Raw genomic sequence first — 15,184 nt, forward strand, 5'->3', positions numbered from 1 at the left:
CCGGGGCAAGGCAGCGGCAGTGCTCTGCCTCCGGCCTGAGCGTCTGCGGAGGAGGGCGTGCTCGTCTTCCCTCCTTTGAGGAGAGCTGTCTCCTTGGTGCTGTCAGGATAGGCTCTCTCGGATCACGCGGTGTCGCTGACAGAACTGAGCACGGGTTTCTTGTTACCCGTCTTGCACGAGACTCTGTGGGCTTCTTTGGTCTGTCCCTCTCAATCACTGTAGGCAAATTATCAGCAGTATCTCTCCAAGTATTGCCTCTGTCCATTTCCTCTCTTAGCCCTCAAGACTCGAACGAATGTATGTTCTCATTTACCCATTATGAATCTTACCCTTTCTTCTGCTGCTGCTGCTGGTAAGTCGCTTCAGGCGTGTCCGACTCTGTGCAGTCCCACAGACGGCAGCCCACCAGGCTCCCCCATCCCTGGGGTTCTCCAGACAAGAATATTGGAGTGGGTTCCATTTCCTTCTCCAGTGCGTGAAAGTGAAGTCTCTCAGTCGTGTCTGACTCCTAGCAACCCCATGGACTGCAGCCCACCAGGCTCCTCTGTCCATGGGATTTTCCAGGCTAGAGTACTGGAGTGGGGTGCCATTGCCTTTTCTGCTTTCTTCTGCATTTTCGTTATAAAAGTCTTTGAAAGAAACATAAATGTTGATGTTTTTATTTAAGTTCTAACAGAAGCAGGTCTGCTGTTAAGCCTGGGACTGAGTTCTTGAGGCTGGCTCTCCCGTCACCATGCTGGCAGGCCTGCTTCTTGGCTCTGCTGTCTCGAGCCCAGCTGTCACGCGCCTCGCCCGTGTGCATGCCTGTTGCTGTGGAGTCCCTCCCTTGGGGTCGCTTGGCCTCCTCTGTCCCCTCTGGCCCTGGCTTGGGGTGTCTCACCTCCAACTGGACCTGGTTTTCCTTGGCAGCTGTGTGCTGTGTGTAGTGTTTATTTGTGGGAATTACAGGAGACCAAAGGTGGCTTTATTTCCTTCAGAAAGGCGTTCTCTTTCCTTTTGCCAGAAGTCTGGGCCAACCAGATGCCCCAAAGCTGGACTTTAGAATTCCTCAGTTATGCTTAAAAGTTTATTTATTCTATCTAATCCATCAATAAAATTTTCATATTATTTTAGTTGATATTTTCTTAGTCTCATTTTAATAATTTTAAACAAACTTATTTGTATTATTTTATTTTTCCTATTCAATAATTGGTACATCCAGGATTTATTTTTTATGCTCTTATTCATTATAGAAAGCTGCAGACATGTAAAAAGGTAGTGGAAATAACCTTATGCACCCCCATGTACCTGTCACCCAACCAATAATCCTCTGCTCACAGCTGGTCTCTTTACTACTTTGTTCCTAACCCCTCCTCCAGTTATCTTCTGCCTGGAAAATTTCAGACACTGTATTGTTCCACATTGTCCCTCTCTGAAAGTTAAGGACCCTGTTTCAAAACAGACCCATATCATCCTCACAATTCAAGTGTTGAAAGGCCTCAAAACATAATCCACTCAACCAGTGTTCATGTTTCCTCAACTGTCGTCATGAAATGTTTTTTTTTCCACTATTAACAGTTTTTTAAAGCGGATTTTATTTTTTAGAGAAGAGCAGTTTTAGGTTCACAACAAAATGAAGCAGGTGCAGGGGCCTCCCGTGTCCCTGCTGCCCCCCGAGAGCGCGCACCACCTCCTCTGTGATCACCGGCCGGGACACCCGTCACAGTTCGGGACCCTGCCTGGCGATGTCGGCACCAAGCCCAGGGTCTCCCATGGGCTCACTGCGGCCGTGCCTTCTGTGGGCTTGGACACCGTGGGCTGACACGTGCCCACTGTTGCGGCTTCACACGGAGCGGTGTCGCTGCCCCGAGGCCCCCGTGCTCTCCTGCTCATCCTCCTCCCCAGCCTCCAGCGACCCCTGCCCTTTTTCTGGTGCCGTGTTTCGGCCTTTCCCAGAAGGCCGCGGAGCTGGAATCCTGCCAGGCACAGAGCACGCAGCGTAGGGCACCTTTCCAGATGGGGTCCCCTCCTTAGGAGCTTGCATCCGAGCTGCTGCCGTGTCTTTTCATACTTCGACGGTTCACGGCTTTTCCGTGGTTAACAGTGTTCCATTGTCTGGACGGGTCAGAGGTCATTTGTCCATTCATCAGCTGGAGAACATCTTGCTTCCTTCTAACTTTAGGCAGTTACGAGTGAAGCTGCGGTATGTGCCTGTGTAGACCTGAAGTTTTAAACTCATCTGGGTAAACACTTGGCGTGTGGTGGCAGGATCGTGTGGTAAGAGTGTATTAAATGCTTAGTTTTGTGAGGAACTGCCGCACCGCCTTCCACACTGGCTCTGCCGGGGTCTCGTTCCTGCCAGCAGTGAGTGAGTGGCCCCGCTGGTCCTTCCCCACCAGCTTTCGCCGTTGTCAGTGCTGCAGATCTTGGCCGCCTCTAGTAACCGGGTAGTGATAGCTCACCGTTTTAATTCACATCTCTCTGATGACATATGATGGGGAGAATCTTTCCACGTGCTCATTTGCCATTTGAGATTCTTCTTTGGTGAGAGGTCTGTTAAGGTCTTCAGCCCCTTTTTAAAACATATTGTTTCCTTATTGTTGAGTTCTGCGTATTCTTTATATTTTTACATAAAAGTCCTTTATCAGATGTGTCTTTTGCAAATGTTTTCTCCCCGTCAGTGGTTTGTCTTTTCATTCTCTTGACAGTGTCTTTCACCAAGCAGAAGGTTCTAATTTCAGTGAAGTCCATCTCATGAATTCTTTCTTTCATGGACCATGGCTTTGGTGTCACACGTGTGTTGCCCATCACACAATCCCAGGTCGTTCAGATTTGCTCCTATGGTCATCTCCCTAGGGTTTCTGTAGCGTTCGATTTTACATTTAGGTCTATGATCCGTCCTTTCACGTTCGCTTTCGTGACCCATTCTGAGCTAACTCTGTAAAGAGTCAAGTTCCGCTCTGTGTCTGGATTGGTCTTCGCATGTGGATGTCCAGGTGCTCCAGCACCATTTGTTAACAAGGCTTTCTCTTCTCCATTTAACCGTTGCCATTGTTCTGTGTCGAAGGCCACTTGCCTGCACTCACTAGGGGTCTGTTCGGGGCTCTGTGTTCTGTCCCGTTGACCTCTTTGTCAGTGTCTCCCCAGTACCCCCAGTCTCGGTAACTAGCTCTGCAGTAAGTCTTGCAGTTAGATGGTGTCAGTCGTCCAGCTTTGTTCTCCTTCAGTATTGTGTCGACTGTTCTGGGCCTTTTGCCTCATGTAAACCTTGCAATCAGTTTGTCAATATCCACAGTATAACTTTTCCAGTGAGTTGGCTCTTTGCATCAAGTGGTCTGAGTATTGCAGCTTGAGCTTCAGCGTCAGTCCTTCCAAGGAATATTCACAGCAGATTTCCTTTAGGATTGACTGGTTTGATCTCCTTGCTGTCCATGGGCAGGAGGAAAAGAGGGTGACAGAGGATGAGATGGTTGGATGGCATCACTGACTCAATGGACATGAGTTTGAGCAAACTCTGGGAGACGGTGAAGAACAGGGAAGCCTGGCGTGGTGCAGTCCATGGGGTCCCGGAGTCGGACGTGACTCAGCAATTAAACAGCAACGATAGAATAAGTGATTTCAGTTGAGATGGCACTGACCTACAGAGCAAGCTGGAAGAGCTGACGTCATGACAATATTGAGTCTTCTTTTCCATAAACGTGAAATATTTTTCCAGTGATTTCGTTGTTCTTGGAGTTCTTTCATTGAGTTTTAGTTTTCTTCATAGAGATCTTGTACGTGTTTTGTTAGATTTATACTTAACTGTTTCATTTTGAGGCATGCTAATATAAATGTTATTGTGTTTTTAATCTCAAATTCCACTTATCCATTGCTAGTATATACAGAAACAATTGGCATTTGTGTGTTAACTTTGCATCCTGTAACCTTGCTAAAATTGCTTATTAACCTCATGCACAAAATTCTTAGTTATAAGAATTTTTTGTTGTTGTTGATTCTTTTTAAAACTTTTTCCTGTAGACAATCACATTATCCATGAGCAAAAACAGTTTTTATGTCTTCCTTGCCAGTCCTTATGCCTTGTATTTCCTTTTCTTGTGTTACAAGAAATGTTGTATACTGTTGGCAAGGAATGAGCAGAGAGGACACCCTTGCCTTACACCTGATCTTAGTGGGAAGGCTTTGATTTTCCCACCAATGAGCATGCTGTTAGCTGTAATTTTTTGGTAGATGGTCTTTATCGAGTTGAGGAGATTCTCCTCCATCATATTCACTGGGAGTTCTTACCATGAATGAGTACTGCATGGGTGCTTGCTCAGTCGCTCAGCCGTGTCTGACTGTGTGCGACCCCATGGACTGTAGCCCACCAGGCCCCTCCGTCCATGGGGTTCTGCAGGCAGGAATGCTGGAGTGGGCTGCCGTGCCCTGCTCCAGGGGGTCTCCCCACCCAGGGGCTGAGCCCGCGGCGCCTGTGGCTCCCGCACTGGCAGGGGCGCTCTTCCCCACCAGGGCCACCGTTCATCAGATGCTTTCCCTGCATTTACTGAAAGGATCTTGTGATTTTCCTTCTTTAGCCTGTTGACGTGATGGAGTCACTGATTTTTGACTGTTGGACCAGCCTTGCGCACCTGGGATAACCCTGCTTGGTTGTTGTGTATAACCCTTTCTGCGTGTTGTTGGGTTCGCTGTGCCAAACGCTCTGCTGAGGACCTTTGAATCTGCTCATGAGAGAGCTTGGTCTGTGGTTTCCTCTTCTTGGGACGTCTTTGTCTGGCTTTTGTGTGAGGAAATGCTGGCCTCATAGAATAAGCTAGGTGGTGCTCCTCCTGCCGCTGTTTTCTGGAAGAGTTTGCAGGAACTGGTGTAATTTCTTCCTCGAATGTTTGGTAGAAGCTGCCAGAGAACCCTTCTGGGCCTAGTCCTGTCTGGTTTTGAAGGTTATTAATTATTGACTTAATTTCCTAATAAATATAGGCCTACTCAGGTTGTCTCTCTCTTCTTGTGTGAATTTTGGCAGATTGTGTCTTTCAGAGAATTGGCTGATTTGATCCAGGCGGTCCGCATTGTGGGCACAGAGCTGCTATGGTGTCCTTTACGGTCCTTTAATCTCCACGGCATCTGTAGTGATGCCGCTGTTTCGTGCATGAGGTTAACAATTCGTTACCAATCTCTCTTTTTCCTTGGTTAGCTGAGATAGAGGTTGTCGCTTTTTTTGGTTGCCCCACTTGGCATGTGGGGTCTTCATTCCCCAGCCAGGGATCAAACTCGCACCGCCCACATTGCAGGTGCAGAGGCTTAGTCACCAGAAGTTTGAGGCTTCAAACTCCCAGGGAAGTTTGAGGCTTATCAATTTTATTGATCTTTTCAAAGAACTAGGTTTCAATTTTGTTGATTTTTCTCTATTGATTTCCTGTTTGCAGTTTCATTGATTTCTGCTCTCATTTTTACCATTTCCTTTTTCCTACTTACTTTGGATTTAATTTGCTTTTCTTTCTTTGGTCCCCTAGCCGGAAGCTTAGATTACTGACATCCGCTCTTTCTTCTTTTCTGGTTTGTGGTCAGAGCTGTAAATTTCCCTCTAAGTATTGCTTTCGCTGCATTGCACACACTAAGTTGTGTTTTCATTTTCATTTAGCTCAGTATTTTAAATTTAGCTCAATTTTAAATTTCTCTTGAGAGGTATTCTGTGACCCATGCGTTACTTGGAGCTGTGGTGTCTAACCTCCAAGTAATTGGGGGTTTCCCAGCTACCCCTCTGCGCCTGGCCTCTAGCTCACTTCTGTCGTAGCCCAGGAGCAGACACTGCATGACTTCTGCTCTTTTAAGTCTGTGAAGAGGTGCTTGTGGCCCAGAACGTAGTTTCCGTTGGTGAGTGTTCCATGTGAGCTTGAGAAGACGATATAGCCTGCCGTTTTCGCACGAACGAGTCTGATGATCCGTGGTGTTGTTAAGCTCGGCTGCATTTTTGCAGATTTCCTGTCTGCTGGGTCTGTTGCTGGTAGCAGCTGTGGAAGACTCCCGCTGCATAGTGGATTCATCTGCTTTCCTTACAGCTGGATCAGTTTTTGTCTCATGTGCTTTGATGGTCTGTTGTCAAGCATTTATGCATTATGTTTTGGACTGTTACACAATGGAGATAGTGACAGACTTTGTTTTTTGGGGCTCCAAAATCGCTGCAGATGGTGACTGCTGCCATGAAATTAAAAGATGCTTGCTCTTTGGAAGAAAAGCTGTGACAAACCTAGACAGCACGTTACAAAGCAGAGACATCGCTTTGCCAACAGAGGTCCATGTCGTCAAAGCTGTGGTTTTTCTAGTGGTCATGCCTGGATGTGAGAGCTGGACCATGAAGAAGGCTGAGTGCTGAAGGATTGACGCTTCTGAACTGTGGGGCTGGAGAAGGCTTGACAGTCCCTGGACTGCAAGGAGATCCAGCCAGCCCATCCTAGAGGAGATCAGTCCTGAATACTCATTGGAAGGACTGATGCTGAAGCTGAAGCTCCAATACTTGGGCAACCTGATGTGAAGAGCTGACTCATTAGAAAAGGCCCTGATGCTGGGAAGGATTGAAGACAGGAGGAGTAAGGGGCCGACAGAGGGTGGGATGGTTGGATGGCATCACTGACTCAATGGACACGAGTTTGAGCAAAATCTGGGAGAGAGTGAAAGACAGGGAGGCCTGGCGTGCTGCAGTCCACGGGGTCAGAAGGAGCTGGACTCGACTGGGGCCTGAACGGCAACATTGGGTCGTTATGTCTTCTTGGAGAACTGACTCCTTTATCGTCGTATTAATATCATACCCTTCTTTATCCCCACAACGCTCCTCTTCTGAAGCCTGAATGTTCCTGCCTGCAGTTCCTGTGGCTCCTCCTGCTCTCTTTTGACGAGTGTTAGTGTGACGATCGTTCCCTGCCCACCCACGTTTCCTGTTTTGAGTTCACTTTTGTATCTGGCTGTGTCGGGTCTTAGTTGCAGCGCTTTGTGTCTTTGGTTGTGGCGCGTGAACTATTCGGTGCGGCCTGTGGGATCTGCTCCCTTACCAGGGCACAGAACGGACCCCCTGCATTGGGGGCACGGTCTTAGCCACTGGCCCACCAAACAAGTGTCCCCGACCCACTTCAGTCCAGTGCAGCCGCTCAGTCGTGTCCGACTCTTTGTGACCCCGTGGACTGCAGCACGACAGGCCTCCCTGTCCATCACCAACACCTGGAGTTCACTCAGACTCATGTCCATTGAGTCAGTGATGCCATCCAACCATATCATCTTCTGTCAACCCCTTCTCCTCCTGCCTTCAATCTTTCCCAGCATCAGGGCCTTTTCCAATGAGTCAGCTCTTTGCATCAGGTGGCCAAAGTGTTGGAGTTTCAGCTTCAAAATCAGTCCTTCCAGTGAACACTCAGGACAGATTTCCATTAGGATGGACTGGTTGGATCTCCTTGCAGGCTAAGGGGCTCTCAGGAGTCTCCTCCAACACCGCAGTTCAAAGACATCAGTTCTTTGGCACTCAGCTTTCTTTATAGTCCAACTCTCACATCCATACATGACTACTGGAAAAACCATAGCTTTGACTAGATGGATCTTTGTTGACAAAGTAATGTCTCTACTTTTTAATATGCTGTCTAGGTTGGTCATAGCTTTTCTTCCAAGGAGCAAGCATCTTTTAATTTCATGGCAGCAGTCACCATCTGCAGTGATTTTGGAGCCCAGAAAAATAAAGTCTGCTACTGTTTCCCCATCTATTTGCTGTGAAGTGATGGGACCAGATGCCATGATCTTAGTTTTCTGAATGTTGAGTTTTAAGCCAACTTTGTCACTCTCCTCTTTCACTTTCATCAAGAGGCTTTTTAGTTCCTCTTCACTTTCTGCCATAAGGGTGGTGTCATCTGCATATCTGAGGTTATTGATATTTTTCCTGGCAATCTTGATTCCAGCTTGTACTTCTTCCAGTCCAGCGTTTCTCATGATGTATTCTGCATATAAGTTAAATAAGCAGGGTGACAATATATAGCCTTGATGTACTCCTTTTCCTATTTGGAACCAGTCTGTTGTTCCATGTCCAGTTCTAACTGTTGCTTCCTGACCTGCATACAGATTTCTCAAGAGGCAGGTCAGGTGTTCTGGTATTTCCATCTCTTTAAGAATGTTCCACAGTTTGTTGTGATCCACACAAAGGCTTTGGCATAGTCAATAAAGCAGAAATAGATGTTTTTCTGGAACTCTCTTGCTTTTTCAATGATCCAGCAGATGCTGGCAATTTGATCTCTGGCTCCTCTGCCTTTTCTAAAACCAGCTTGAACATCTGGAAGTTCACGGTTCACGTATTGCTGAAGCCTGGCTTGGAGAATTTTGAGCATTACTTTACTAGCATGTGAGATGAGTGCAATTGTTCAGTAGTTTGAGCAATCTTTTGCATTGCCTTTCTTTGGAATTGGAATGAAAACTGACCTTTTCCAGTCCTGTGGCCACTGCTGAGTTCCCCAAACTTGCTGGCATATTGAGTGCAGCACTTTCACGGCATCATTTTTTAGGATTTGAAATATTTACTTTTTCTTAAAGATTTTTTTGGGATGTGGACCATTTTTTAAAGTCTTTATTGAATTTGTTACAATATTTCTTGCTTTATGTTTTGCTTTTTTGACTGTGAGGCATGTGGGGTCTTAGCTAAGAACATGCAATAGCGTTGCACATGAGAACATGTCAGGGCCACGGGGCAACTGCTACAGGTGCAACACGGGTAATGGGGGTGCCAGAAGGAAAAGCGACGTTCACCGTCTGTGTCCACCGTATCCACCCAACCGCAGATCATGTAGTATTATATGTATTTATTGAGAAAAATCCACGTACAAGTGGACCTGTGCTTCAAAGCCATGTTGTTCAAGGGTCAGCTGTGTAATGACCTAGTAAACATTAGTGTTTTCCTGAGTTACGTGAGCCACTCTGGCAAATTACACTTGTGGGAACTCCTGGTTTGTTGCCAGCTTGGCGGAACCGTGGGCAGCCTGAGGACCCTCTGCTTCTGGTTGGTGTCTGGAGAGGGGGCAGTCTGGTGGGACTGAGCGCTCGCCCTGTGGGTCTGGTGACAAATGCAGGTGGTTAGTGTCCGAGTTGAGCCGGGACACTTGGTGTCTGAGGAGTTGGAGGAGGATTTGGTGTCAGAGGCATTCAGTGTGCAGCCAGAAAGAGTTTCCCTTTTAGGCACTGCACTGCTTTGTGGATAGTGTGAGTGCCTATAACAAAACAGTCCCGCTCTCCCTCGCACCCCTGTGCGTGTCCCGGCGGCGTGCATTCCACGCTTGTATGAGCCACGTCATCGAAAGCACTGTTGCCAGTGTCACTTTAAACAAGCTTCCCTGTGAGATGAAGAGCGACTCGGGTCTCGTTTTGCCTTGACTTTTCCTCTCCCAGAGCTCTCCCTTCTGTATTTCGCAGGTCTGAGTTTCTGACCTCCATCATTTAACTTCTCTCTAAGGAGCTTCTTCCAGCATACCTAGGTCTACAGGTGACACGTTCCCTCAGTTTTTGTTTCCCGAGAACATCTGCTTTTCCTCACTTTTGAAGAACAGCTTCGCAGGGCACAGACTTCTACGTTGATGGGTTTTTCTCTCAACACTCTACCTTTCTCTTCCTGCCGGCGTGGTTTCGGAGAAGTCTGAAGTCAGTCTCACCTTTGTTCCTCTGCGCATCCAGTGCTGCCTCTGGCTTCCTCCAGGGTTGTCTTCTTCTTGGTTTGCTGTAGTTTGCGTCTGGGATGCCCAGTGTCATTCTTTGACGTCCATCCTGGTCGGTGTCCTCTGAGCTCCCTGGATCTGTGGTCTGGCCTGACACTAGCTTCATGCACCGTTGCTCCAGACGCTTCTCCTGCCCCTTTCTCTCCCTTCTGGCGTCCCCGTCACGCCCGCCGTCCCTTTCATGGCTGCTCCCTGGCCCTTGCATGTTCTGTCCTGTTTTCATCAGCCGTTTCCTGTTCCTCTTCTGTTTGGAGCTTGCTGTTGGTATATCTTCGAGCTCAGACTCTTCCCTCAGCTGTGTCAAGGCTGCTGATAAGCCCAGCAGAAGCACCCTTGGTTTCTGTTACAGTGGTTTTTGCCTCTGGCGTTTCCCTCTGTTCTTCCTCACAGTTTCCATCTCTCTGTTGACAGTGCCCATCTGTTTTTACATGCTGTCTCCTTTTCCATTAGAGCCTTAGCATGTTCAGTTCAGCTCAGTCCAGGTGCTCAGTCGTGCCCGACTCTTTGCGACCCCATGAATCGCAGCACCCCAGGCCTCCCTGACCATCAGAACTCCCGGAGTTCACCCAGAGTCATGTCCATCGAGTTGGTGATGCCATCCAGCCATCTCATCCTCTGTCGTCCCCTTCTCCTCCTGCCCCCCAATCCCTCCCAGCATCAGGGTCTTTTCCAGTGAGTCAACTCTTCACATGAGGTGGCCAAAAGTATTGGAGTTTCAGCTTTAGCATCAGTCCTTCCAGTGAACACCCAGGGCTGATCTCCTTTAGGATGGACTGGTTGGACCTCCTTGCAGTCCAAGGGACTCTCAAGAGTCTTAGCATAGTACCCATGGTTGTCTTAAATCCCGGTCGGATAATTCCAGCATCCTCGCCATGTCTGGCCCTGGTGCTTGGTCTGTCTCTTCACATTATTTTTTCCTGTTAGCATGCCATGTGACTGTCCCTTGATAGAAGGCACGTTGTGCCAGGCCTTTGGTGACGAGGTGCTGAGGCGTGTGGGCCTGGATGAGGTCGCGGTCTTCGTGTGTCTCTGCTTCTGGACTGTGACCGTCCCTGGTGCGTCTCGGCTTCACCCCTGAGCTCTCAGGGAGACGGGGTGGTGGGCGTAGGCTGGCACTGGCGTTCTCCCCTCACCGGCGGTGAGGCTTAGGTGGGCGCCAGCACGCGGGGCTCTGGTTGCCTAGTTCCCCCTGAGGGCAGGTCTTGTTGGCCAGCTCACAGTGGTTCCTTTCCCCTCCCCTACTGGAGGCCCAAGGCAATTTTTCTCGGCTGTTTTCTGGGGAACCTGGTCGAGCGCCTGGAGGAGAACCTCACAAGGCTGAGGGCCTGTGACCTATGCGTGGAGTTTTCATCTCTCAGACTTGTTCCTTCAGCCTCCACACTTGGGGCCCATGGAGGTTTCCCTCCGTGGGTTCGTTACTGCACCCCCACCTCTCCACAGGGAGAGGCGAGCACGTCTCTCGTGGGTCTGAGAGCCGTTGACAGGAGAAGGCAATGGCACCCCACTCCAGTACTCTCGCCTGGAAAATCCTGTGGACGGAGGAGCCTGGTAGGCTGCAGTCCATGGAGTCGCTGGGAGTCGGACACGACTGAGCAACTTCACTTTCACTTTTCACTTTCATGCATTGGAGAGGGGAATGGCAACCCACTCCAGTGTTCTTGCCTGGAGAATCCCGGGGACGGGGGAGCCTGGTGGGCTGCTGTCTCTGGGGTCGCACAGAGTCGGACACGACTGAAGCGACTTAGCAGCAGCAGCAGCAGCAGTTGTTAGGAGGAGTGGAGTCTTCCCAGCTCCCTCCTAGCTAGACCGGAAGCAGCGGAAGCAGCGTGTCTCCGAGTCGTCTCCAGCCTCCTGTTCCTGGCTGCGGGTCAGGGTCTGCGTGAGTCCACGTGCTGCTGGCGGTGCTTTCTCTTCAGTCTCTCTGGAAAAACAAAAAAACGCAACCGAATTTTATTATGACATCGCACAGGACAGGGGCAGAGGAGAGCAGGGCGGGCCGCCTCCCGCAGAGCCGGGAACTCGCGCAGCCGTCTGCCCCCACTGCGCCCCCTGCGCAGCCACGCCCAGCGTCCCTGCACAGCCACGCCCAGCGTCCCGTTTAGCAAGGCTTCGGTATTTCCTCCCGAAAAGACACAGGCTGCTTTTAAACGCAAGGCAGTGTCCTGTCCCCGCCCCCAGATGCAATAACAATTCTTCAGTCTTTTCCTGTCCAGGTTGCTCCTGAAGGTGCCGAGTGGTGGGGGCTGGTGGGCTCTCAGGCCTCTTCCCTAAAGCCCCTGTCGTCCTTTATCCAGAGACTTCGTTGTCCTCGTGTCTGACAGCTGGGCTGGCCCCCGCCCCCCATGGTGGGGGAACCGGGGCGCAGGTCTCGCTCTTGGTCAGGAGGCACGTGGCATCCATCTTTCTCTGTGGGTGTCGGCTGGCAGCCCCAAAGCCCGGGCTTAGACTCCCGCCACCTTGGCTTTGCAGGGCTGGAACTAGTGATGTAGGTACCGTACCCGTCCTCTTCCCAGGCGGTGCTAGTGGTAAAGAACCCGCCTGCCCATTCAGGAGACATAAGAGACGCAGCTTCAGTCCCCAGGTCGGGAAGGTCCCCTGGAGGAGGGCGTGGCACCCCACTCCAGTATTCTTGCCTGGAGACCCCCACGGACAGAGGAGCCTGGCGGGCTATGGTCCATAGGGTTGCAGAGTCGGACACAACTGAAGGGACTTCACACGCACGCACGCCTCTTCAGAGGTGACTAGTGAGTTTTCTTGACGTTTCTGTTCCATTGTGGCTGTGAACTGTAAACACAGCTGGTGTTTCCACGCCCTTGGAACTCACTTTGCGGGTTTTTCTCCTCACAAGACCCTGGGTGTGCTCCTGGGTGTGCTGTGAAGAGCCCCTAGCGCAGCTAGCAGGGAAAGGGCGCCCGGCCGGGACGCTTGCCCGCCAGGCCTGCGCCCCGCAGCCAGCCAGCCGCCCCCTCGCGCGGCTTCGCAACGTGGCGCGCGCGTCTGCGTTCTGCTCTTGCACTGATTCCGTCTGTCCTGTGCCAACGGTTCCAGCTTGTCGCCACCCTCTAGGCCTGTCTCCACGGGTGGTCCTCCGAGGGCTGGCGATACCCTGAGGCTGTGCGCCTGCCTGGGGGGCCATGTGCAGCCTCCTCATAAGCTTGTCTCTCTGCGCTCCCTGTCCTGACCCCGTGTTTCCGTTTTTAGGACCCTTCGCTGTTGGATGGCCGGGTGGCACTTCTCCATGTCCCAGGGGGCACAGTGGTGTTGAAGCAGGGAGACCAGGTGAGGGAAGGCGGAGTCTGCAAGAGCAGCCCACCCAGGACCCAGACCACCCACACCCCAGACCACCCAGACCACCCAGGACCCAGACCACCCAGACCCAGCACTGGCGCTGGCACTGGGCAGACTCAGAGCAGGCAGCCTCCGTGTGGCCCTCTGGGCCCAGTGGACACACGGCGTGCGTCCCGCTGTCGCAGAGCGCGGAGGGGCTCTTGCCCTCAGGCCTGTGCAGCCCTCTGCAGGCCTATTGAGGGTCAGTGAGCCCGCCCTCTTCCTGGGGTGGCTTTGTCCAGCCCAGTATGGGCGCGCCCATCTGCGCACCCACGTTGCTGTTACCAGTCTCACTCAGGAAGTCAGGTACAGGCGGAAGCACTGTGTGTGCCCAGTGCTCAAACCTGATACAGATGGAAAATAATTTTGTTTCTCATAAATGAACGTGGGGCTTCCCAGGTGAGGCTAGTGGCTGGGTCAGTGCAGCAGATGCAAGAGACCTGGGTTCAGTCCCTGGGTCGGGAAGATCCCCTGGAGCAGGAAGTGGCAACCATTCCAGTATTCTTGCCTGGAAAACCCTATGGACAGAGGAGCTTGGCGGGCTACAGTCCACGGGCCTGCGAAGCGTCGGACACGACTGAGCGACCACAGATGCGTGTAGTTTCTGATCTCTAGAGCCCTGCTCTGCTGGGTGGCAGAGGCCGTCTCTCCGGCCTCCTGTGGTGAGGCCCTGTGCCGGCTGGGAGCAGGAGCCCTTCGTCTGCTGGTCGCGCAGCAGTGGTGAGGAAGGCCTTCCCTGCTGTGTGAGCCACTGGCCTGGGTCCCCTTCCTGGGCGGGCTTTCCCTGGAGCACGGCCCCCCAGGCCAGCGCGGAGGAGGGAGACCGCCTCGCAGCCTGGAGGGCTGGGTCGGGGGCAAGGAGAGCCAGCCTGGTGGGGACCCTCCCAGGCCTCTTCCCCTCCCTTCTGTCCTTTCTCTAATTCTCTGGGGACAAGACAGGGGAAAGGCCTGTCCTTTTCCTGAGGGAGGCGGGCTGCTGGCTGGCCCCCGGCCATCGGGCCCTGTGGGAAAGCCTGTCCTGGGCCTGCCACAGCACCCAGTACCCTCAAGAGGCTACGCTGGAGCAGGGGCCGCCTCCGCCTGCCCCCAGCTCCTAGAGCCCTGCGGGGCCTGGCACAGCCTGCTTTTCACTCTTTCCATTTCTGACACACTGACCCTTTTCTGCTCAGACCAGGGAGAGGGTCCCACGGGGTGGGGTGAGCAGATGAGGCAGGGTCCTGACGGGTTGCATCAGGCTGGTTCCGCAGGCACATCTGCTGGATGCTGGGCCCTGAGAATCTGTGCTGTGTGCCGGGGGAGGGGGGTGGGGGAGGCTGTACCGCAGGCTGCAGCCGCTTTCAGGGCCGAGCGCGTGTCTCCGCCTTGCGCGGTGCTGAGCTGCTGGTGTGTTTGTGTGAAACAACTCGAAGTGTAGGTGCCTCCGGGGCTGGGCGGCTGCCGTGGGCCGGAGGCGCAGAGGGGGCTCGTGCCCTGTGGCTGGTGACGAGTGACAGGACACTCCCAGCGAGTCTGGGCCGGGGCCGGTTGCCGGAGCCGTGCAGGCGAGGGCAGCGCGGCGGCCTGCCCACTGCTGGCCCGGGCTCGGGCGCTCTGCCAGCTCCGCCAGCGTCTGCGTTTTGTCAGGACACGAGCATCCTCTTCGTGGTCTCGGGGCTGCTGCACGTGTACCAGCGGAAGATTGACAGCGAGGAGGACACGTTCCTGTTCATGGCACGGCCTGGCGAGATGGTGGGCCAGCTGGCGGTGCTCACGGGCGAGCCCCTCATCTTCACCATCAAGGCCAACCGGGACTGCAGCTTCCTGTCCATCTCCAAGGCGCACTTCTACGAGTGAGTGCCCCACTGGCCACGGCTCCGCGTGGCTCCCTCGTGGTCCTCGAGCGTGTGGCCCTCGAGTGTGTCTGTAGTGCGTGTGCACACCTCCGCGATGTGATGTTGTCTGTGCCATGTGCCTGTGTGTCCTTATGTGTCTGTGTGTGTCCGTGTGAGCGTCCACGTGTGTGCAGTCACAGTGGTGCCTTGGCTGATGTCGCGAGGGACCCTGTGCACTAGTCCCTTCCCTCTGAATGTGAGGCTGGTGTCAGCTGCTGTCCTGACATCCCCTGGGGTCCTCGGGAGCTCCCACATGCCACCCGAAGCAGAACTTTATGTTTC

General features: G+C 52.4%; 1 protein-coding gene across 2 annotated transcripts in view; it reads left to right on the top strand.

Moving 5' to 3' along the window:
* PNPLA7 (patatin like phospholipase domain containing 7) overlaps positions 1 to 15,184 on the top strand; it is an 81,220-nt gene that overhangs the window by 35,192 nt on the left and 30,844 nt on the right. For both annotated transcript variants that reach the window (XM_068983422.1, XM_068983418.1), the window contains exons 15-16: positions 12,906 to 12,983; positions 14,655 to 14,860. In XM_068983422.1, the coding sequence (XP_068839523.1) occupies positions 12,906 to 12,983; positions 14,655 to 14,860 (284 nt within the window). The remainder of the gene's footprint in view (positions 1 to 12,905; positions 12,984 to 14,654; positions 14,861 to 15,184) is intronic.

This window comes from Capricornis sumatraensis, chromosome 1, assembly GCF_032405125.1.
Source record: "Capricornis sumatraensis isolate serow.1 chromosome 1, serow.2, whole genome shotgun sequence".
Lineage (NCBI taxonomy): Eukaryota > Metazoa > Chordata > Mammalia > Artiodactyla > Bovidae > Capricornis > Capricornis sumatraensis.